The sequence below is a fragment of the Doryrhamphus excisus genome, linkage group LG22, assembly GCF_037039965.1.
Source record: "Doryrhamphus excisus strain RoL-2023G ecotype Guam linkage group LG22, RoL_Dexc_Guam_v1.1, whole genome shotgun sequence".
In the NCBI taxonomy this organism is placed as follows: Eukaryota; Metazoa; Chordata; class Actinopteri; order Syngnathiformes; family Syngnathidae; genus Doryrhamphus; species Doryrhamphus excisus.
The window spans coordinates 1,461,377-1,485,377 of record NC_136378.1 but is presented as its reverse complement, the minus strand read 5'-3'; the positions used below and the strand labels follow the sequence as shown (position 1 = coordinate 1,485,377).

The window sequence follows — 24,001 nt, the reverse complement described above, 5'->3', positions numbered from 1 at the left end:
GGCCCCAGGAGCACCCAAAAATGGCATAAAATGCCAAAATTTTAGGGTGTCAATTTTTGACAAAAAAAAAAAAAAAATTCAGTTTTTTTCAACTTGCTTCTAATACCCTTTTCTGCTCAAAAAAACAGGGGAAACCTCACATACACTCAACAGGGGCCCAGGAGCACCCAAAAATAGCATAAAATGCCAAAATTTTAGGGTGTCAATTTTTGACAAAAAAAAAAATTTTTTTCAGTTTTTTTCAACTTGCTTCTAATGCACTTTTCTGCTCAAAAAAACAGGGGAAACCTCACACACACTCAACAGGGGCCCCAGGAGCACCTAAAAATGGCATAAAATGCCAAAATTTTAGGGTGTCAATTTTTGACAAAAAAAATTTTTTTTTTCAGTTTTTTTCAACTTGCTTCTAATGCACTTTTCTGCTCAAAAAAACAGGGGAAACCTCACATACACTCAACAGGGGCCCAGGAGCACCCAAAAATGGCATAAAATGCCAAAATTTTAGGGCTTCAATTTTTGACGAAAAATTTTGTTTTTTTTCAGTTTTTTTCAACTTCCTTCTAATGCACTTTTCTGCTCAAAAAACAGTGGAAACTTCACACACACTCAAATAGGGGCCCCAGGAGCACCCAAAAATGGCATGAAATACCAAAAATTTAGGGCGTCAATTTTTGACAAAAAATGTTTTTTCATTTTTTTTCAACTTGCTTCTAATGCACTTTTCTGCTCAAAAAAACAGGGGAAACCTCACATACACTCAACAGGGGCCCCAGGAGCACCCAAAAATGGCATAAAATGGCAACATTTTAGGGTGTAAATTTTTGACAAAAAAACGTTAATATGCTAATATGTTGTTTTATGAAATAGCATTGTCCCTACAAATAAACTCATCTAAACCTCAGGATTCCGCCTAGCAACAAGTATTAAATGCGTGTCCTGACCAGGAAGAATAAAATATCACCACTAAAACGGTCCATCTGATCCGGAATGGTAGTTTTCCCAAACATTCGGGACTGCCGCCTGAGAAGGTGTGATCTGAAGGAGCGCATGGACGCCAAGCGAGGCCTGGCGTACAAACGCTGCCGCCGAGGTCAAAACAGGAAGCCAACACGAGCAGCCCGGCGGTGATGAGCTGTCAAATTAGGATTACCACGCCGTGTTCCACTTGCTGCTCTTCATGTGAGCGGCGTGTGCGTCCTGTCAGGAGGCTGCAGAGAGGAAGAAGCCGTGTCGGGAGGAGAGGAAATGGCCTGGAAACGGGGAGGGGGATGGATGGGAGTGGGGGGGGGGACGCAGGTGGAGAGTGAAGTGATGGTGGAGGAGCGGAAGAAAAAAAAAAGTGTGATTACTAGCATGCTATCAGCCTTGATGAATGGACTTGAGGCCAGAGAGATGAACACCTGAGCTGCCTCAGCTGCTTAAAAGCATGTTAACACTGACCTCTGTCGGCTGGAGACGGAATTACGGAATTATATGGCAACACCTTTGAGTAGGAAAACAAAAAACATGCTAACGGTTGAGCTAAAAATAAATACTGCCAATAAAGAGTGAGATTTCCAATCAAAAATAATTGTATTAAACACACCAGCCTTTTATGAGTGCTTACATAAATCAGTGCGTTACTGCCCTCTGGTGGCTAATGACCACTACTACAATCCCTTATGGCTTCCTTGCAGTACAGCAGTACAAATATGCATAATGCAATTAGAAGCGGCTGAAAATCAGTTGCAGCTTCCTTTTTTTATTGTGATTGCTTCTTGTGAGCGCCTTCATTAGCCGCCTCTAATTCAATTTATTATGATTGGCGTCTTGCCTGAGGATGAGGATTCAGAGCACGGATGTGCTTGGAACTCACATCAGTTACACGTTTATGTGTTTTCGTGTACTACGCATGCAGACTACTGCAACAGATCATCAAAACAACCGCCGCAGTACTGCGCACTGCATCATACTGGTATAGCGTCTTACAGCCATCTCTCAGTTTGAAGATGCTGAGTGCAAAAAATAGTTTTTAATTATCTGTTGGCTTCATATGCCGAGAAAAATAATGGAAAAAAATAAAATCACTGCTGGAATAAAATAGATATTATTTGACATAAAGAGCAATGAGAACGCATATCCAATAAAGTTATGATGAGGCCTTGACGCTTGACGCTCTCTTGATGCTTTATTGTCATTTTGTCATGCAGCTACAATATTAGCCCCCCCCCCAAAAAAAAAATCAATAGAAATGCGTCTTTTGATGATTTGGCAGTACAAACACGACCACACGGCGTCTAATCTGGATTTGAGCGTTCCAGGCGAGAGTCTCTGATGGGAAGTCGTTATTTGCTAAACGGCGCCGGTGATGTTTTTGTTTTGGAACGATGAGCGAGTGCGGACTGATAGAAGAGCTCCAAGGTGGCATTTAGCTCGACGGGCGACTAAAGGTCATTTGACTGACAGCTACGTTGAATTATTTAAAGGCGGCGGCGGCGGCGGCCGACAAAATGGCTTCCGTGGGGAGAGCGAGAGTCGGAGGCGGACTTTGTGGTGAAATTGAAAGAAAAACGGACGTCAGAAATGATTGGCGTCGTCTTTGCCCGCTTCGCCGCTCGTCGCATCGTCGGTTTTGGAAGTCTGCGGGAAAAAAAATGGAAGTCATGTGGAAGCGGCCTTCAGATGTTCCCGATGTCCTGTTTCATCTCAGGTAGCAAAACAAGTTGACGGTTCAATTCCAAGATTATTACGTTCAGGTTCTCTACCTTGGATTTAAAGAGGAGGCCGATGACGCCTTTGGAGCGTCGGTCCGCAGTGCGGTCCGAGGTCACGCAGAGGGACAAGGACTTGCTGTCTCTCCTGGCTCGGGACGAGTCCACCTCCTCTCCCGCCCCCGCCACCGTTAGCGACAACCCTGTTGGGTTCCACGCAGCGATGATTATTATTCAGACCAGACCAAACGTGTTCCTCGTCTCTAAACCGCAACGCCGAGACCGAATCACCTGTAATGGCGGGCAGGGACCTGGAGTTGGCGCTGCTCAACGGCACATTTCCAGGATGAGGATCCCACAAGTTGGTTTCACTGCGGAACTCCTGCTTTTTTGACAGCTAGGAAGGCGACAGAGATCACGTTGAAGAAGAGCCCACTCAGCCGCAGAAGACGTGAGGACATCCATCTCACCCGTTTGCTGGTCTGCTCTTTCTCCTCCGTGATGAAGATCATGCTGCTCCTCTTCCTCTTCTTCTTGCTCTTCCTCAGTTTCACCTCCGAGTCGCCCACGGTTACCACGTCCTCCTCCAGGGTGCTGATGCTGCCGCTGGAGCGTGGAAGCGTGCCGCTGAAAGGCTCGGGCGGGAAATCCCTACAAGGAGGAAGTCAGAGAAGGAAGTAAAGACGTGACTTAGTTCGATGACTTAGTTAGACTTAGTCACACCTGTCAGCAGAGAGCTTTGTCGGGGTGCCGCATTCAGACCCTTGCAGCGAGGAGATGGAGACGACGGACTGGCGAACGGATCGCAGCACGGAGCAAGGCCGAGTAGACTTCCTGTCATCCGGGTCCAACTGGACACAGGAAGTTGGGAAGAGTTCAAGGTCATCCAAGGTGGCCCAAATAATTTTTTCTGGGTACATGACACCATACAGCATCCATATCGAACTAACATTAGCTTTCATATCACATTTGGCCCACGGGCCGCGTGTTTGAGACCCCTGTACTAGAGTATAATCTGTAAACCTTGAAAGTACTATGAGATATGTTTAAAAATGAGCGAGCATTCTCCACCAGATGGTGCTGTTGTGCTTTTACTGTTTTTCCATGGCGCCTTTTATGGAGCCTCACCTCCTCAACTCCTCACCTCCTCACCTCCTCACTTGAGACAGTAAAACCAATTTGAATAATAATGACTTTAATCTCCTAATTCTGACTTTTCTACCTCCTAATGTTGACTTTTGATGCCATAATGGTGACGATGGTACCATCGGGATATTAGTTTTGATAATAGAAAATAACTGAAGGAGGTCCTTCTCTCTCCATCTCACCAGTTCTCTGACGCCGTACTCCTTCTCCACTTTCTTTTTCAGCTCTTGGAAACATTCCTCCATGCGCTCGTGGAAGGGACGCAGGTCGTCGGTCACTCTCTTCCCGTGGAGAGCTAGGCCTCCACCGAGTAACGGGATCTGTAAAGATACACGGACAGAGACCAAGGTTGATGACAGGAACTAGGCCAGCGAGTACATGCGAGTACACGCCAGTACACGCAAGTACAGACGCTGACCTGCCAAGCAATGAGGTCTTGAAGACGCAGCAGCTTGTCTTTGTCCTCTGGGTGCTGCTGGCCGTACTCGTCCGTAAAGAAAGCCTAAAAGAAGCAAAAGTATGGTTTGGTTTCTCTTGGAGGCCATCTTGACTGGCGTTAAGGTAAAAAGGCTAGCTCCATGATGCTCGACCTTCTCGTACTTGGCAAAGCCCCCCATGACGGCCGGGTCCACGATGCCATTGAGCAGCATAGAGAGAGGGTTGATGGGAAGACTCCAGTCCGCCTTGTACTGGTTGATCATGGCCAGGATCTTCTCATTGGTGGACTCCATGGTCTCAATAGCATTCTCCAATGGGGACAAGGTGGTCTGGACATGAAGAGATGATGGGATGGAAGATGGAGGACATGACCAGCAGTCAAGGGATGAGAAACCAGGGGTGTCCAAACTGCGGCCCGGGGACCATTTCCTGTTTGTTTGGTTTTATTGGCCTATTTTTTAGGTTGTAAAAATGTAATTTGACATGAAATCGCAACAAAAAATCAATAATTTTATAAGAATTCAGTCAAAATGTGAAAAGAAAAAAGTCACACAAGAATAATGACGACAAATAATCATTTCAGTGGCATAAAGTTGACATATTCAAAAATATTATATATTATAATTATTTTACACAAACAAATTATTAAATAAATTATATAAATATATAGGTTATTATATAAAGTATTATATTACAAAAAAAGTTAAAATATTTAGAACATTTAAAAAAATGAATTTTATGCAATTAATGCTAAAATATCAAAAGCTGCAAAAAAAAAAATAAAATCATTGTAGCCTAAAAATGACATATTACAGAAAGACGCTACTTGGTAATGTTGGGGAAAAATAAATAAACAAAAATTTAAAAAAAAAATTTTTTTAATGATGTTAAGTCAGCATTACGATAAAACATAAAACATTTACAAGAAAGTTGAAATATTTGTAAAACATGACAAAAACATTTATAAGATCATCAAAATATTAGCAAAAAAGTTGTATTCTAATAAAAAGCTGTCATTTTATGAGTAAAAATTATGTTATTTTAGTAGCATAAAGTTGAAATATTAAAGCAAAAATGTGTTTTTTTTCGTCTATGATGAGAAACAAAGTCAACAAAGTTGAAAGTTTGGACGCCCCTGCACCAAACCACCCAAGGACTTACGTGTTTCATGTCTGTGGCCTCGAACCAGCGCAGGATTCCCGGCAACTTGTAGACGGTGGTGAAGGTGGTACGCTCGATCCACATGGACTTAAAGAGAACACTCGTTGATGTTTGCGTGAAGGTCCGTGTCACGTATCCAACATGAGGCATGCCAAGGTCATGATTATCATGCCTAGAGCCCTCTAGGCATGATATAACACCCCTACAGTCACCTATACACTCCTAAAAAAAAGCCTGTTGTTCCGGCAATCAGGCCTGGTGCTTGTGTGTCTCACCGAATATTACAGTAACATGACTGACAGCTAGTGAGCAGTGTGGAATACTACACGTGACATCTTGCGGATGCTCGGGAATGCTTAACAACACATCCAGAAAAAAAAAAAGCTAAGGACAAGAGTGTGTCAGAGAGAATCCACTCACAGCAAACTCGTTGTTTGGGTCCACGGGTTCTTTCCTCACGGGTCTGGAATAGTGGAAACGCTGCACGTAGTTGGACTTGTAGAAGCTGGATGGAGTCAAAGAAAGGTCAGCATCATTAAAACGTCTTCTTCGCCGGTGTCGGCTCAGCGCACGCGTTCCTTCTTCAAACGGCACTGACTTGATGATCTGGTCGGGAACGGGCTTGTTCTTCAGGCGGGGAGGAATCTCCAAGACCGGCTGCACGGTGAAACACTGGATGTCTGGTTTACATGACTAAGGAAGCGCAGCGCTGCAGCAGGATGGGGAATATTCCCATGGACTGTGCGAACTGGAAGGACTACAATCTCAAGGGGGTTCTGTTTCTTTAAATCGGGGGTGTCCGAAGTTTTTGTAAAAAACTTATAATATTATGACGAGTAGAATGTGTCTGGTCGACAAAAGAGGATACACTGCAGCGGAGAGTTCCGGATGTCGTCCCCCGGCATGGTGGTGGTATTGAGGCGCACGGCGCTGGGGAACTGGCTCATGAGCTGGTTCTGGAAGTCCTCTCTGCGCTCGTACTCTTTACCTCGGTGGATGAACACCTTGTTCTGGTGAAAAGGAGGAACCGTTGAGGGGGGGATTGTAGTAAAATTTAAAAATTTAAAAATTTAAAAATTTAAAAATTTAAAAATTTAAAAATTTAAAAATTTTAAAATTTTAAAATTTTAAAATTTAAAAATTTAAAAATTTAAAAATTTAAAAATTTAAAAATCATAAATTTATAAATAAAAAAAAACAACTCAAACTATATTAGGAAAGCAGGAAGAGAACAAATGTAACAGTTACTGATTGTAAAAGTACCAGATGGAGGGGTAGGATTTAATAAGCTTTGCTTCTTCCTACTCCTTTTGGAACTGGGAACTGATTATGGGATGCACTCAATTGTAATCTGATGCATGTTCAAATGAAATAAAACCATTACCATTACCATTACCATTACCATTACCATTCTGGGCAGACCAGCACCTGCTGCTTAACAATCAGATTTTTCTTTCTGTACAAGCAAATGTTCCCCCCCAACATGAACACAGACCCTGAGGAACGGCGGGTAGCCGAGTCCATAGTAGCCAACTGCAAAGTAGTCCGGCTTGGGCCTCAGGATTTTCATAATGTTCTCGTAGAACCTGGCTTGTTTCTCCTGCGGCAAGAGCGAGAGAGAGAGGGGGGGGGAGCTGGATGCGTTTCATGTGCAGTTTAGGCATTTTTACATTTTATCTGCTCACACAGCTGCTCTCAGCACAATGCGAGGTGAGGACGTCCACGGTGATGGATGCTTCAAAAATAAAGTGCACACCATTCAAGGTCATTTCTACCAGCACATAAATTCCACATTAGCTGAGAGAGCAACTGCGGGAGTTGGAATGAGGGATTTTTCCCAATGTTGCACAAAGTGGAGTCCGACCAGTCAGGGGAAGAAGGGGATGAAATGGAAGCAGAAGCGCTGTGGCTAACCATTAGCACTGAACACTTATGCTAATATTCTAAGTAGGCGTGTCAAATTGATGCCTTAATTGCAATTCATTAATTACACTAAATCAGTTGTTAGCAATGTCGTGCGTACCTGAGGGTGGAAAGTAATGGTCAGTCAGACCCTGAAGTGGACATCAACTGGCTGCCATTTTGCTGAAATGCTAACATGCTAAAAAAAAATGTTTTTAATTCTTATTTATTTTTCCCCAACATTACCAAGTAGTAATATGTCATCATTAGGCTAATATGACTCATTTTTATTTGCAGCTTTTTTTCTCATTAAAAATTCATTTTTATATTTTGGCTTTAATTGTGTAAAATTATTTTTTTTATGTTCTAAATATTTCAAATTTTTTTGTAAATATTTATTATAACTTATTTTATATTTAAAATAATTTTATACAAATTTACATTTGTAAAATGATATCTTTCATTGTAGTCGGGAGGGCAAGGTGAGGAGCGGCGAGGGGAAGTGAAAATGACAAGCATTCGAGTGAGTAAATTTACATTTCAAAAGTGCTCCGGGGGGACGTGGGGGGGGGGCAAATGTGCCTTTTGGTAAGAAGGCGTTTCCTTACCACCGGAGCATCTCGTGTTTTGCGGACCACATTGACACGAATTTCAGTTATAAACAAACCGCCAGGGCCATTTGTTGACGTGACATTTGCTGCACTCGTCACAACGTTACCAGTCTCTTGCTGAGCAGCTCGTAGTCAAAGATCTCGTTCTCGTACTGATCAGCAAGTTCCTTGCAGAGAGTGATGGCCTCTTCCCACATCTAAACACACAAACACAGGAGAAGAACGTCAGCGTCCTTCGTTACGCCATCTGTTAAGAAACAAAAATCTTTGGAATGAGTGACGGGAATGTGTGAAACAACATTAGCACAGACATTAGCATGTGTCGTCATCACATGAAAGAAAAAGTGACTTAGCGTTCAATGCCGTGTGTAATACGATGACTACGTGACCACACCGACCTTGCCCAGGTCAAAGTAGTTGATGATGGTGTCGGAGAGCGTTTCTTTCAGCTGCCGCTGCGTTTGAGAGCCGTGGAACTCAAAGTGGGGGCTACACATGTCATCTGACCACTGGAGGGGAAAAGACACACACAGCAGAGCGGGAAGGACGCCGCGTTTGATGAAAAGGAATGTTTCATCCGTGAATCCGGACGTTTTCTATCCGGCCGACACAGGGTGATCGCTAAGTCCGATGAATTGCCGAATCAAAGTCAGCAACTGGATATGAACCGCTGAACCAGCAATTGAGACAGAATATAATGATAATTAATATATATAATATAATATAATATAATATAATATAATATAATATAATATAATATAATATAATATAATATACGTTAGGCCAATGATGGTAATGTTTCGACATCTGCCCGGGTGTTATGTATGTACTGTATGTACTGTATTGTACTATTGAACCATGAAATTGAATGTGGGGTTCCCCAAGGCTCAATTTTATGTCCACTACTTTTTCATGTTTCGACGTCTGCCCAGGTGTTATGTATGTACTGTATGTACTGTATTGTACTATTGTACCATGAAATTGAATGTGGGGTTCCGCAAGGCTCAATTTTATGTCCACTTCTTTTTAATCCAAAGGTGGCGTTTCCTTGATCCTCAGTGCCATGCCTCCCTACTGTGTGTGTGTGTGTGTGTGGGTGTGTGGGTGTGTGTCTAGTATGGAGACTGGGTGGGAGGGGCTTTCTTAGTAATTGTTTTTCCTTTAAAAAAATAATAATAATAAAATTAAAAAAAAGTTTGACGAGTTTGAGAATTGTTTTTCCTTTAAATTGTGATAATTGTTTTTAATTCTGTAAAGCACTTTGTGTTGCATGTCTCTACAAATAAAGTTGATTTGATTTGATTTACTACATGTGCTGCGACGAGATTGTACTAAAAACTGCGTTTACAGGGGCGAGAGTCAGCAAACTTATGTACTTTTAATTGTCTGCATTATTGTGCATGTGTTCTTTATATGCTGTGTGGTAAAGTCCGTCCACCCATCTTCTACGCCACTAATCCTCGGTGGGTGCGCAGGTGTGCTGGGGGTGCGCTAATGTCAAAAAGCCAAACCAGATCTCTCCTTTAGGAATAAACTGACTTTTAAACACGTGTACGGCATCAATCACCGTAGTCCACGCAGCCTGAGTGGGCAATGTCGAGTCCGCCGTAAAGGTTTTATCTTTCAGAGGCCGCGTCCGGCGATGTAGCGAGCGTTTATCTTCTCCTATAAAACGCCCCCCCCCCCCAGGCAGGGGGGGCCGACAGGTGATTATAGAGCAAGACCCGCTATAAATGTCACTGGCTCTATTCTACTTTGTGTCCGATACCTTGAGCAGGCGTGAATGCAGCAGGAGGGTGTACGCCGCCTCCGTGTAGTTTTCACCCTCCAGGTGAAGGTCTCGCAACTTGTAAAGGTACCTGAATACACACACACACACACACACACACACACACAAAGTAAGCTGTATTTACACAAGTCAACACGTGCATCATGCATCATTCCACTAGGTGACAGTGTTGCACAAGCCGATGCCTTCACTGCACTTCACTTCTTCTGTTATTTCCATCTGCACTCCCTCACCAAAGGCCTCAGGCCGGACTTCCTGGCAGAGCCACCGATGACAAACAATGGCTTCTGGCAGCGTTTAAATGAAATTCCTCCCGCTGTATGGATGACCTCGGGGCCACCCGTTAAAAAAAATATATATTAAAAGGCTGCTTTCTTCCACCATATCTCACTTATTAAACTTGCCTTTGTCTTTTATTCTTTTATATATTTATTTTTTTGTCTTGAAAATACGTTGAATTTGTTATAGAGTATAAAGTATAAATCAAAGGTGTGGACTGGAGTCACATGACTCGGGGCGTGATGGCACAATGGCTGCGATGGACGCTTCATTATAGCTACACATGTACATCTAGTGCAGGGGTCTCAAACATGCGGCCCGCGGGCCAGTTGTGGCCCGCAGGACACTAGTTTGAGGCCCCCGCCTTGATATGAAAGTTTAATGTTAGTGCGGCCCGCGCAAGTTTGATATGGATGCTGTATGGTATCATGTACCCAGAAAAAATTATTACTATTTATAAATCAATTATAAATATTTGATTAATGTTCATGTTCAAAACGGCAAATAATAAAAACTTAAGAAACCACATATAGTTGGTGGGTAGACAAATTATTTTTTTTAAACGGTAGCCTTCAAGTTATTTCCTTTAAACTTAAATAGCCAAAAACTTACCACTTCCACACGGATAGGGAGGATAACTATTAACTGTTATTTAACATGAACATTAATCAAACGTAATAATTTTTTCTGGGTACATGATACCATACAGCATCCATATCAAACATTAAACTTTCATATCAAGGCGGGGGGGGGCCTCAAACTAGCATCCTGCGGGCCACATTTGGCCCGCGGGCCGCATGTTTGAGACCCCTAATCTACCGCATGTTCCAATCAATGAAAGTAACCTGTGAGAGTAGATTATATTCCAAAAGAAATGCATCCTAATACCGTCCTTTGACTAGATGGAACATTCCGATCCCCCGCCGCCCAAATACGCGCGGCTAATTGTGTCTACGGTATAAACTATCAGCAGAAATGCACAATGACAACTAATCCCCTCTTCTGCCATCATCCACTCTTCCACTTCCCACCCATCAGGTTCTTCCTTGTCGCCGCACCCGCCTCAGCCAGCCACGCCAAGTGCTGATCCAGTGGATTGTGTCATTAATTCAGCAGGACACGTATAATCCCTTGTGAGATTATGGAGCCTCACACACATTAAATCCACACACAAGCTCATGCACACACTTCTTAAAAGTCCGATGCGGTATGTAAATAAATACCTGATGTACATTGCTTCACGGTTGATGTCCTTGTAGAAATTCTGCAAACGCAACACAATAAAAGTCAGTGACAATGAGCATCAAGTGTAGAGGGGATTCTAGCACGGAGGCGGGACCTGCGATCCCATGTTCTTGTTCATATGGCGTGCCTGCATGATTATTTGCTGTCTAAGCATATCATGTTCTGTTATGCATGTTCAATGAGAGGTGCGGCTTCAGGGAACCGTCTGATACGACAACATCGCCAATGCTGCCTTTTAGTTCCGTTGAATTTATAAACTTGTCTTGAAGTTGTGCTAGGAATAATAAAGGATAACAGACTCCATTTTCATGATGGTGTTTACATTTTATTGACTATTGATATGGAAAATAAGGACTTGTTTTGCACTCGCGCTTTTGAGAGAGCATCAAGTTTTCTGACGGCTGTTTATTCTCTCACAGTCGGAGCGAAACATCACTTCATTCCGCCTTTAAACATAAGTGACGTTAGCCGAGCAGGTTTGAAAAGATGTTTTTCTCTACTTTCTCTCAACTGCTGCTCAAGTCTTCTGGCGCCTCCTCGGGGAGGCCTGTCTCGCACTTTTTTTTTGAAAGCCCTTGATCTACAACAATTTATCCATCTATTTATTTTCTATGCCACTTATACTCACTTGTTTGCTGACCTTTTTGCATTCCATATGTGAGAAAACGCCACCATCTGATCAAATTTGGACAAAGAGATGACAATTTTGTCTCATCTTGAGATGTTGTGGACATGGAATGGATTGAGTAAGACCCTATGGTAAGGCTATGGTACCCATTATGGCATTGGATGCTCATATCACCTCCTACTTCGGTACGTGTCAAAAAATAAATAAAATAAAAGAAAAAAACAAACAAAAATATTGAACAAAAAAAAATAATAAAAAAACTTAAACTATATTAGGAAAGCAGGAAGTGAACAAATGTAACAGTTACTGATTATATTGACGGTTACTATAGTACCCATTATGTCATTGTATGGTCATATCACCTCGTACTTTGGTACGTGACAAAAATAAAATAAAAACAAAAATATATAACAAAAAAATAATATTAAAAAAACTTAAACTATATTAGGAAAGCAGGAAGTGAACAAATGTAACAGTTACTGATTATATTGACGGTTACTATGGTACCCATTATGTCATCGTATGGTTATATCACCTCGTACTTTGGTACATGACAAAAAAAAAATAAATAAATATAGAACAAAAATAAAATTAAACTAAAACTATATTAGGAAAGCAGGAAGTGAACAAATGTAACTGTTACTGATTGTAAAAGTACCAGATGGAGGGGTAAGATTTAATAAGCTTTGCTTCTTCCTACTCCTTTTGGACATGTGGAACTGGGAACTGATTATGGGATGCATTCAATTGTAATCTGATGCATGTTCAAATGAAATTAAACCATTACCATTACCATTACCATTACCATTACCATTACCATTACCATTACCACATCCCTCATGCTACTGAGCATTTTATATTGTACTGGATCTTTTTACATTCTGCAAGCGTACCTAATAACCGCTGAGGGCAAACACATGCAGGTAGAGAGGGAAGAAAAGACGCCCCTCCCACTGTGAGTTTTTCCACTATCTTCTCCTCCTCACAAAGGTCAGAGCCATCATGCCGCACCTTAGTATCAGCGCACCGACTTCCTGCTGGAGACTGCCTATCTACACGGAGGTCACATGTGAGTCAAGTTGGCAGCGGGTACCGACACCCGACCACCCCGCTATGCATAGTGACGACTGCGGGCAAGTCCTCGGGGCGCGGGGATGCTTTTTTAGTTGTGTGTGGCAACTTCATCTGCATGCAGCAGAGGAATGGCGTTGTGTGTGTTTTGGAAATTTTGTCAGCCTGAGGCGGCCGGATGAGAGTGCACGCGTTCCTGAGAAGGAAATGGACAAATGGAAAAAAGGGAATCGCTGCCAGGCTGCTGCTACATACCAGTAGTTTGAGCAAACAGCGTTGATTCCTACAAAGAGTCAACAATGCTACATTGATCTTTGAAGTGATCCTACAAATGCAGGGAAAAACAGATGATACGCCGTGGAGGTGTTTATGTTGTGGTCTTGAAGCAAGACCACCCTGCAGGAGATGGCGTGACATAAGACAAAGGGTGTGGAACAGAGGCATGAAATTTTAAATCAGTCAGCGTGCAGAAGACATGGGAATACAGAGCTGGGCAAGGAAGCAAATAGATTAGCGAAAAAGGCTCAGTAATTAATTAATCCTGATTCAATTATGTATCGCTGTGGGTGTAAACAGTCTCAGCATCAATAAAGCATTTGGCAATACCAGAAATATGTCATTTTTATTTTCATTTGCTACTATGAAGGAAAGTACGGTCTGTGCATCATATTAGCAAGTCGGTCTTCGGCAAGTCTCAAGTCTTGAATCTCGAGTCAAGTCTCAAATAAAAACATCCAAGCCCGAGTCAAGTCACGCCGACACAGGTCGTCATAGTCTGGAAATGTTTGAGTCCTTATAAGTCATAAGCGCCGTTTAGTGCAGGGGTCTCAAAAACGCAGCCCGCGGGCCAAATGTGGCTCACAGGACACTAGTTTGAGGCCCCCGCCTTGATATGAAAGTTTAATGTTAGTTTGATATGGATGCTGTATGGTATCATGTACCCAGAAAAAATTAGTACGTTTGATTAATGTTCATGTTAAAGGTTAAATAACTGTTAATAGTTATCCTCCCTATCCGTGTGGAAGTGGTAAGTTTTTGGCTATTTAAGTTTAAAGGAAATAACTTGAAGGCTACCGTTTAGGTCGCTAGCTCTCTAGTTTGCGAGTTAGCATGTGTCTCAAGACCGTGCAGTTGCGCAATATGTTGTAAATAAAAAAAGTATAAATGTGACTATAGTCGTGTTTTGTCATGTCTACAGGGCTCTAATAATGCTTTGTTCATTTTAATCAGAAAAAAAATAATTTGGTTTAGTGTCTCCCATAGCAAATAAACAGGCTTCACTACACGTCTTAAAATAAACCATGCCACATGGGAGCAGCGTAGCTCACATAGTTATGCTAGTGGTGCTAAGTTTGGGTCCTTCATGTTACTCTGTGCTATGCGATGCATGCGTCTATTGAAAACAGGCTGCCGTAGCCAGGCGGTAAAACAGCTCATTAGCCACAAAACGGCATCCTCCACGTGAAAATCACCTCCGAGACACATTTGTTGAAAAATATCACAATGGGTCTTTGACCTCATATGGACTTGTCAAGACCAGAGCCTTGGAAGTCAATGGGACTCACCAAAAGATTGACGGTGCAGCTCATGCGGTTGTTGCGACTGTCATCCCTCATCACGGTGCGGTAGTCAAGGAGACGGATGAGCAGTCCCTTCACCAAGGAAACAAAGTGCTGCACCTGGGGCTTCAAACCGGGCTTCTCCGCAGCACAGTCCAGCAGACTGGAAGGCAAGTAGCCACGTGTTGAAATTGTTAGGTTTTGTTGTTTAACGTGAAACCACCACAACGGATACCGGGAGTCAGTCGATGTGGAATACTGCGTATGCTAATGTACCCTAATTACTGGACTTCAAGGTAGCTGAAGTGCAACTAACAGCCAAAGGTCTTTAATTCTCTTGAGAAGATAGTCGGCCGCTGCTTATTGCAGATAATTGGTTCCAGACCTGCCGCTGAAAAACCTGCTTACGGTCTTAACATTATTAGAGCCCTGGAGACATTAAATAACACCCCTATAATCATCTTTACATTCGTACTATACAATACAGTAGATGAAAGCAGAGAAAAAAAATCATGTTATCATTAACATGAATATTATATTAGTAGTATTGTGTGAGATGATTTTAACGTACAATGCTGATCAGGTCTTATATTCTGGCGACATCTTGTGGCCAATGCAGAATATTACATTCACAAGTCGAACGTTTTTTCTGCTTTGTATATATTCATTTATTCATTTTCTACCACTTATCCTCACGAGGGTCGCAGGGGTGCTGGAGCCTATCCCAGCTGTCTTCGAGCAAGAGGCGAGGTACACCCTGGACTGGTGGCCAGCCAATCACAGGGCACATATAGACAAACAACCATTCACACTCACATTCATACCTATGGACAATTTGGAGTGGCTAATTAACCTAGCATGTTTTTGGAATGTGGGAGGAAACTGGAGTACCCGGAGAAAACCATCCACACAGAGATGGCCGAGGGTGGAATTGAACCCTGGTCTCCTAGCTGTGAGGTCCACCGTGCCGCCCATTTATAATATTATGTATTATAGTATATATATTATTATATGTATATATTTTTAACTTGTAACAGGCAGTATTCTACCACCAAACAGCGAGCATTTATTGTTTGAAAAACAGTGATAAAGTGAGGGAGCGATATTCGAAACGTGATGTACTGTAGAGGGACGACTGTATACAATAATAGAAATGTGACCTACTGTATATACTCTACATATAGCGGCTACATATTCACTATGAGGTACAGTGTACACAGTAGTGCGTTTTATACTGCGACTGTGATTGAAAATAATATTATAATGATTATATTATTATAAAAACATTATAATAGCCTTACATGGTTTCCAGTAGCTGCATGTATCGCTCGTCTCCGCCTCCACCCTCCACCTCGTGGTCCAACTTGAGAATGATCTCGTTCTCGAACTGCGGAAGACGAGGCGTGAATAAGTAAAGCAGAGCGTGAAAGACCAAAGGCGGATGAAAAAGCCCACAAGAGGAGGTTTAGATCAGGGAATCAATTATGCAAGTCTAGTGAAGGTGTCTGTTTAACTTTTATGCGCCGTCTCAAAGGAAATCAATTGTACAGCAGAGCACGTGCGTCCGCCAGACGTTCCTGCAGAAGCGCACACGCGTGTGCATGTACCTTGTGGAAATGGCCCGAGTGTGCATGTTCACAGGTGATCATGTCAAAGAAAATGGGGATGGTGGCCCTCCTCAGCTCCTCCTCTGGGATCAAAGTCATCTCCAGGATGGGCCCCACCATTCCCGGGATGAAACAGATCTTGTGGTTGCCTGGAGAAAGAGTCAGAAGAGGGCAGGTGAAGTCAATTCCCAGCCCAGCTGGATGTCTGTGTGAACCGCCTCTGCAGTCTAGTACTGCAACGTGCTGGACTCGGTCCAAGTCCATACTGGCTTTATGGCAATTAAGTCAAGTTAATGCCGAGGTTCCGATCCAGGACTTCCCGATCTCCTGACCGTGTGGCCTACATGCCATTCATTCATTCTACCGCTTATCGTCACATGGGGGGTGCTGGAGCCTATCCCAGCTGTCTGGGTACACCCTGGACTGGTGGCCAGCCAATCACAGGGCACATATAGACAAACAACCATTCACACTCACATTCATACCTATGGACAATTTGGAGTCGCTAATGAACCTAGCATGTTTTTGGAATGTGGGAGGAAACCGGAGTACCCGGAGAACACGGGGAGAACATGGAAACTCCACACAGAGATGACAGAGAGTGGGAAAATATAAAATAAGAAGCCAAAGAGTTACCACTTCCACACACAATAGGAGGAGAACTCATTCATTTTCTACCGTAGGGGTTGTGGGGGGGGTGCTGGAGCCTATCCCAGCTGTCTTCAGGCGAGAGGCGAGGTACACCCTGGACTGGTGGCCAGCCAATCACAGGGCACATATAGACAAACAACCATTCACACTCACATTCATACCTATGGACAATTTGGAGTCGCTAATGAACCTAGCATGTTTTTGGAATGTGGGAGGAAACCGGAGTACCCGGAGAACACGGGGAGAACATGGAAACTCCACACAGAGATGACAGAGAGTGGGAAAATATAAAATAAGAAGCCAAAGAGTTACCACTTCCACACACAATAGGAGGAGAACTCATTCATTTTCTACCGTAGGGGTTGTGGGGGGGTGCTGGAGCCTATCCCATCTGTCTTCAGGTCGAGAGGCGGGGTACACCCTGGACTGGAGGCCAGCCAATCACAGGGCACATATAGACAAACAACCATTCACACTCACATTCATACCTATGGACAATTTGGAGTCGCTAATTAACCTAGCATGTTTTTGGAATGTGGGAGGAAACATGCAAACTCCACACAGAGATGGGATTGAACTTGGGTCTCCGAGCTGTGAGGCCTTTGCGCTAACCACTCGTCCACCGTGCAGCCGCTCAGCAATTATATGATGTATAAAACGTCCTTACCCAGTTTGAACCAAATATCACGTATAGCAAAGCCAATGAGTCTCCTCATATCTCCATATCTGAAACAAATAATCAATATGTCAGGCGGCCATCATAAAAGCCATCCCCACCTTGATATTGTGACAAGGACCCACAGGGAAAGGTAGTGCTGCATTTATCTGCCCGAACATGAATTGACTGAATTATCTATTCACACGCAGGAACCTAATGGGCGATGCGGATCTGAAAATAGACGTGTTTCATTCCAGCTAAGGGAGCAGGGTGCGTTTCTCTCACTTAGCCAGGATCTTGTTCCTCTTTGTTGGCGAGAAATGTTGCAGCTGCAGCGACTCCTGGGTAATGAATGCCACCGCCAAGTGGAAGTAGTTATTCCACAGCTAGATATGGAGGAAGACGATGCTGTGATGCACGTATAAAAACACAAAACCCGAGTAAAAAAAAAAAATTTGTACTCACCTGTACTTCAAAGTCATCGTGACTGAGGAACTTTTGGTTCATGGTGTCAGCGTAGGTGTTGATGGCTCTGAGGAACACCCTAAAGCAGAAGGAACAGAAGCATTGGATGAAGACTGAAACAAATGGCGTGTCAATCATTTGAACGGGATACCTGTTCTGCACCATGATCATGGCCATCCAATCAGAGTGGTACACATGCTTCCCGATCAGGTCTTTAAAAAGCAGGAAAGACTCCATTAAAAAGTCCTGCAATCACACAAATCAAAGTCAAGACCTCTCCGTGTTTGGACATTCCCGTCCATGCGTGGACACTTACCACCAGATCCGAGCTTCTGGTGAAGGTTTCTATGTACGCGGAATAATGGCGCCCATCCATTTGACTGAGGATGGCTGTCATGCAGGCCACCACCCGGGACTGTTACGTGGGAGACACAGACAAAGAGGTGCGGGGTTCTATCAGCTTTGTGCACAGCTCCGCTACACATCAAACACCCCCTCCAAAAAAAAGCTCCAGTCATTTGTGGCATCGAGACGGGGATTGATCACATTCAAACATCAGGCATCACATGACGCAGCTTCCAGGAAAAGCATTACGGAACGCTGACACGAGGATACGGTGCTTGTTCTCCTGTTTTAACGACCTTTTCTACAGCAGCGCTAATAGCGCCGTAGTGCCATGTGGCGGAAGGAAGTTCGATTCTCTCCATTTTCTGACATCATCCGTCCCACCGATTCATCACTTTTGTACACTGGCTCGGTTTTTCGACAATACGTGACGTACAAAACTGTGAGTGGAGCCTCCAAAGTGTGGGACCATGAACTGTTACATAACCTGCCATGGGGCCAAAACAGTTGCTAGCTATTTAATAAAGGTGAGAATCACGATCAAAAATCTAATCATTGGTCCCTTTGGAGCGCAGACCTCACAGCTAGGAGACCAGGGTTTAATTCCAAAAACATGCTAGGTTAATTGGCGACTCCAAATCGTCCATAGGTATGAATGTGAGTGTGAATGGTTGTTTGTCTATATGTGCCCTGTGATTGGCTGGCCAGCAGTCCAGGATGGACCCCACCTCCCGCCCAAAGACAGCTGGGATAGGCTCCAGCAGCCCCCGCGACCCTCATAAGGATAAGCAATAGAAAATGAATGAATGAATAAGGTCTCCTCCTATTTTGTGTGGAAGTGGTAACTTTTTGGCTTGTTATTTTGTCGTTCCCCACCCTCGGCCATCTCTGTGTGGAGTTTGCATGTTCTCCCCGTGCATGCGTGGGTTTCCTCCGGGTACTCCGGTTTCCTCCCACATTCCAAAAACATGCTAGGTTAATTAGCGGCTCCAAATTGTCCATAGGTATGAATGTGAGTGTGAATGGTTGTTTGTCTATATGTGCCCTGTGATTGGCTGGCCACCAGTCCAGGGTATACCCCGCCTCTTGCCCGAAGTCAGCTGGGATAGGCTCCAGCAGCCCCAGCGACCCTCGTGAGGATAAGTGGTAGAAAATGAATGAATGAATGAATGAATGGACCTTTGGAACAAATTCAAAATCAAAAATGAGGTACTACTGTATTGAGGTCAGTACGGAATACCACAAGTTACTGCAGTGCCTGTTCTTATACTCGGGAATATTTTAATCCGGCAAGGTTCCTTAAATTAAGCATAATGTGTAAATTGCACAGCCTGTTTAATACTCGACAACCTTGAATAAAATGTATTAAGATCCCAAATAGGGAAGTACGTAATTGTATTATAAACAGAGGAGTTCGAAAAGCAGTTACAATAAGACGGATAACTTCCTGAGAGGGATTAAAAGACATAAGAGTAATTCATTCTTTGTAAAACTTTTCCACAACCTCAGCCAGCACGGCGGAAGACCTTGGAAAGGACAAAAAGACGGAAGAAGAAAACAAAACAAACACAAAACATCGCCGAAAAGTAACGATACGCTACACGCCACACGTTTAGTCAACGTGTTAGCGCCAAGTGCAGGAAAAGCACAAGTGACCTTGGCGTTTTCCGACTCCCTGCTACTTCTTCGGAAAAAAAAGGAAAGCTGGATGAATCGGAATGAAAGCTCCGAGTGTATGCAGGTGATGCAACGTTTATGAGGTTGAAAATTCACAAAACACAAAGTCGTTTGATATCTTTGCTAAAAGGTAAAACACAGCAAGTCACATGACCTCGTTTTGGCGTACGTCTGCAGAAAGGGTCGATGTGTGTTCTCAATCTCAACACGGAAACACACGTGTGCACATGAAGGCATGTTTACATTGCTGCCTTTCATGCTCATCTCGGAATATATTATCTCCTATGTGTGTGTGTGTGTGTGTGTGTGTGTGTGTGTGTGTGTGTGTGTGTGTGTGGTCTTATGCAACAGCGAGCAGATTAGCGACAAAACAGGACACAGATGCTGGGGAACTGGCGAGTCCTGGGATTTGTCCCCTACTACCTCCTCCTCATCCTCCTCCTTCTCGCTCCTTTAATTTCCCTCCACGTCTCTCCTTGTACATAATACATCGGCGGCCATTATCCTCCGCCATCACCAGATAATGAACCTGCCAAAGCATGACATTCACGTGTTTCCGCTTCTTTTACCCAAGCCCTTGTGACCGAATCAAGGAAGAATATACCATTCTCTTAAAAGTGGCGCGGTCCATTTATGTCGTCAACAAGCTCGGGATGACGCAGCGGGGGAGGGAAACGGTTACTTAGGACTGATGCAATTAAAAATGATTAATCCCAGCCATTAGGTTTTTAATTGGGAAAGTACACCCAAGAACTGGGGGCTGGTATTTGAACACTTAAATAAAAGATGGAGGGCAAACGCTGACCCGACCCGACCCGACAGATGCAGTCGTAGCGTTGGCTACGATTTATTTTCACAGCTACAACCGTTTCAGTGACCTTGCCTATTTCAGGACAGCTACGTAAAATTGGTTGTATCTAATCTGTATCTTGTAAAAACAAATACTTTTATCGCATTTAGCCCCATTAATTTCATTAATTTGTTAGCCTCATGAATTACAACCAAATAGTATTTCCCCACAAGAAATGAAGTACAGTGTGCCTGCAGCTTAAATGTTGCAATGTGGTGTAAACAAATAATTACAAGAGTGTAAAGGTGACTATAGGGGTGTTATTTCATGTCTACAGGGTTCTAATTATGCTAAAAAAACAACTGTAATATAGAGTCAATAAATCCGTTCCAGAGTTCTTACTATATTATTACGTAATTATATCCTGTACTGCTTATGTTTTAAGCAACAGTTTAACATAGTAAACTTTGAAGTAAAAGTAGATGGTAATGGTTTTATTTCATTTGAACACGCATCAGATTACAATTTATGCATGCATCTTTTACAATCAGTAACTGGTACATTTAACATTTGTTCACTTCCTGCTTTCCATAATACAGTTTAAGTTTTTTTTGTTTGTTTTTTTTATTTTATTTAATTTATTTATTAAATTTATGTATTTTATTTTTTAATTAATGTTCATACATAATGTAAATAAGTTCATCACGGTATAATGTAAACACTCTTTGGTGTTTTACAGGTACTGACGTGGATAATAGTTCAGTTAATGATGAATTCTATTGCTCATCACATTTTAATTGTCATTCATTTGAACAAATGAATTCAAATAAATAACAATAACAATAAATATGTAATCAAATATTGTAAAAAAATTATAATAAAATAACAAATGGTTTTCGCAGGCTGCATAAAACAATATGGTGGGACGAATCTTGCCCCCGGGTTTGGAGTTTGACACCCGCCCCCCCCAACCGAGTAGTCATTATGCTGCTCACTCCTGTGATTTTTCATCATTAAAAATAATAGAACATCAAGAGTCACTGGAAGCCTGCAGCAGTTCTTGGTAATACCCTCGCAAGACCGGGAACTCATGTCGGAGCCTGCTCTTCCTCTTTCACACACACACACACACACACACACACACACAAACACACACACTTTGTCATCACCTGGGAGCTGATGCAGGCGCTTGGTGTGTGTGTGTTGTTGTAGGTGTAATTATACTTGTTGTGTGCACGCGGGCGCCATCTGTTCCCGACGACTGAGCACCGTGTCCTCAAGCCGTCATTTCTCACTTACCAATCAGTTGTCATAAAATAAATGATATGAAAAAAAAAATTAACTCTGTGTGACTGATAGCTTGAGCCGTCCGCCACAAGTCAGCGTATTAAGAGTATTTGATTGACCGGCGGCGGTGGCGGCGGCGGCGGCGGCGGCGGCGGCGGCGGCGGCGGCTCGTGCCACGTGGTGCGGTGCCCATGATGGCGCCAAGTGATGCTCAGGAGATTTACATCAACACTAGCTTTGCATCTTCCTTATTATCACTGAGAAAGTGAGATATGAAAGTGAAATATTATTAAAAGTATAAAGTGAAAATAGAATACCATTAAAATATGAGCTATTGTTATGGCAATAAAGTCGTATTTCAAGAAAATTTATCAAATATTTAAAAACATGAATAGAAGAATAAAAAAACCTTAAACTGTATTATGGAAAGCAGGAAGTGAACAAATGTAACAGTTAGTGTTTGTAAAAGTACCAGATGGAGGGGTAGGATTTAATAAGCTGTGCTTCTTCCTACTCCTTTTGGACATGTGGAACTGGGAACTGATTAAGACAACAACAACATCGAAAAAAGTCAGGAATAAATGAGGCAAATCCTTATTGGAGGAACGGCCTCCAGCAACATTCCCAGCAAACTTTCAGGGGGGAGGGGGGGGGGGTGCGTTGGTTTTAATCTGCACTGTGGCGTCACGTATGATCCAGCAACAGCTTTATTGTGCGTAATCTGATGGGTGGGATTTTTGATGTGATGAAAACGTCGGTCCAGATGGCGTTGGCGGCCGAGGCCAAAACGCTGTGCTTGGAATTCCAGGATGTATTTGGGATATTTATGAGAATGACCCCCCTCATCCGCATGAGTGCGTCATGAGGTTTTGTCTTTTATATTGTTTTCCCAGAAAACAAGAGTCAACAGATCCATGATTCCTAATTCCAACCTTATTTCCCTCATTTTCACCTCCTGTGTGGAAGGTAAGCCTACACCGACATAAGGAGGGTAAAGTGGGGCAAATAAAAAAGGAGGACAGCAGCTTAAAAGGGTCCGGGAGACAGCGGGAGGGAAAGGCGACAGTGGACGGAGTGCACTCCGAGATGAGACGAGCGAGATAAAAATAAAGCGACTGAAGGCCGACTGAGTGTGAGCTTTCGTTTGTGTGCACGCGTGTTTGTGTTTGTTGCAAGAACTGGCATTAATCCCGCCTGCAGGAACGTCGACGCTGCCAATGTTTTACTGGGTCCTCAGCCATGCCAGGGTCACACACACACATATGGGCACATGCCATGGGATTAAAGTTGGGGGGGGGGGGTGCTTTAGGGTGTGTTCACACGTGTCATGTTTGGTTTGGTTACCACAAACTCTTCTACAAACACTTCCAAGTAAAATGAGGGATGGAAGTTTCGTCTTTCTGCTTCCTCTCTAGCATCCGTGCTCTTTAAGAGGATATTTTAGAAGCTTTTTGTGAAATCATAGCCGGTAAATAAATTTTTTTTGGTGGAATACTTCATCAGGTGAGTTTGCATGTTCTCCCCGTGCATGCGTGGGTTTTCTCCGGGTACTCCGGTTTCCTCCCACATTCCAAAAACATGCTAGGTTAATTAGCGACTCCAAATTGTCCATAGGTATGAATGTGAGTGTGAATGGTTGTTTGTCTATATGTGCCCTGTGATTGGCTGGCCACCAGTCCAGGGTGTACCCAGACAGCTGGGATAGGCTCCAGCACCCCCTGCAACCCTTGTGAGGATAAGCCGTAGAAAATAAATGAATTAATGAGATCTCCTCCTAGTTTGTGTGGAAGTGGTAACTTTTTGGCTTCTTATTTTGTCTTTCCCCACCCTCGGCCATCTCTGTGTGGAGTTTGCATGTTCTCCCCGTGCATGTGTGGGTTTTCTCCGGGTACTCCGGTTTCCTTCCACATTCCAAAAACATGCTAGGTTAATTAGCCACTCCAAATTGTCCCTAGGTATGAATGTGAGTGTGAATGGTTGTTTGTCTATATGTGCCCTGTGA

The 24,001-nt window shown here is 43.2% G+C and overlaps 1 protein-coding gene across 5 annotated transcripts in view; it reads right to left on the bottom strand.

Moving 5' to 3' along the window:
* Nucleotides 1-2,180: 2,180 nt before the first annotated feature.
* dock2 (dedicator of cytokinesis 2) overlaps nt 2,181-24,001 on the bottom strand; it is an 82,872-nt gene continuing 61,051 nt past the window's right edge. Inside the window, exons 27-51 of one of the 5 annotated variants that reach the window (XM_058062957.2) lie at nt 18,217-18,315; nt 18,052-18,146; nt 17,901-17,979; nt 17,721-17,821; nt 17,445-17,503; nt 16,127-16,275; nt 15,821-15,906; nt 14,526-14,682; nt 11,240-11,280; nt 9,717-9,807; nt 8,347-8,457; nt 8,056-8,145; nt 6,931-7,035; nt 6,304-6,445; nt 6,034-6,115; nt 5,856-5,940; nt 5,436-5,522; nt 4,427-4,603; nt 4,255-4,338; nt 4,019-4,156; nt 3,414-3,541; nt 3,161-3,341; nt 2,982-3,087; nt 2,745-2,893; nt 2,478-2,619 (exon numbers count right to left, since the gene is read on the bottom strand). In XM_058062957.2, coding sequence (XP_057918940.2) covers nt 2,557-2,619; nt 2,745-2,893; nt 2,982-3,087; nt 3,161-3,341; nt 3,414-3,541; nt 4,019-4,156; nt 4,255-4,338; nt 4,427-4,603; nt 5,436-5,522; nt 5,856-5,940; nt 6,034-6,115; nt 6,304-6,445; nt 6,931-7,035; nt 8,056-8,145; nt 8,347-8,457; nt 9,717-9,807; nt 11,240-11,280; nt 14,526-14,682; nt 15,821-15,906; nt 16,127-16,275; nt 17,445-17,503; nt 17,721-17,821; nt 17,901-17,979; nt 18,052-18,146; nt 18,217-18,315 — 2,685 coding nt within the window. In that variant the 3' untranslated portion in view covers nt 2,478-2,556. Of the gene's footprint in view, nt 2,620-2,744; nt 2,894-2,981; nt 3,088-3,160; nt 3,342-3,413; nt 3,542-4,018; nt 4,157-4,254; nt 4,339-4,426; nt 4,604-5,435; nt 5,618-5,855; nt 6,116-6,303; nt 6,446-6,930; nt 7,036-8,050; nt 8,146-8,346; nt 8,458-9,716; nt 9,808-11,239; nt 11,281-14,525; nt 14,683-15,820; nt 15,907-16,126; nt 16,276-17,444; nt 17,504-17,720; nt 17,822-17,900; nt 17,980-18,051; nt 18,147-18,216; nt 18,316-24,001 lie in introns of those variants that run through there. The other 4 variants (XM_078788261.1, XR_013625280.1, XM_078788262.1 and 1 more) reach the window with 4 other exon arrangements.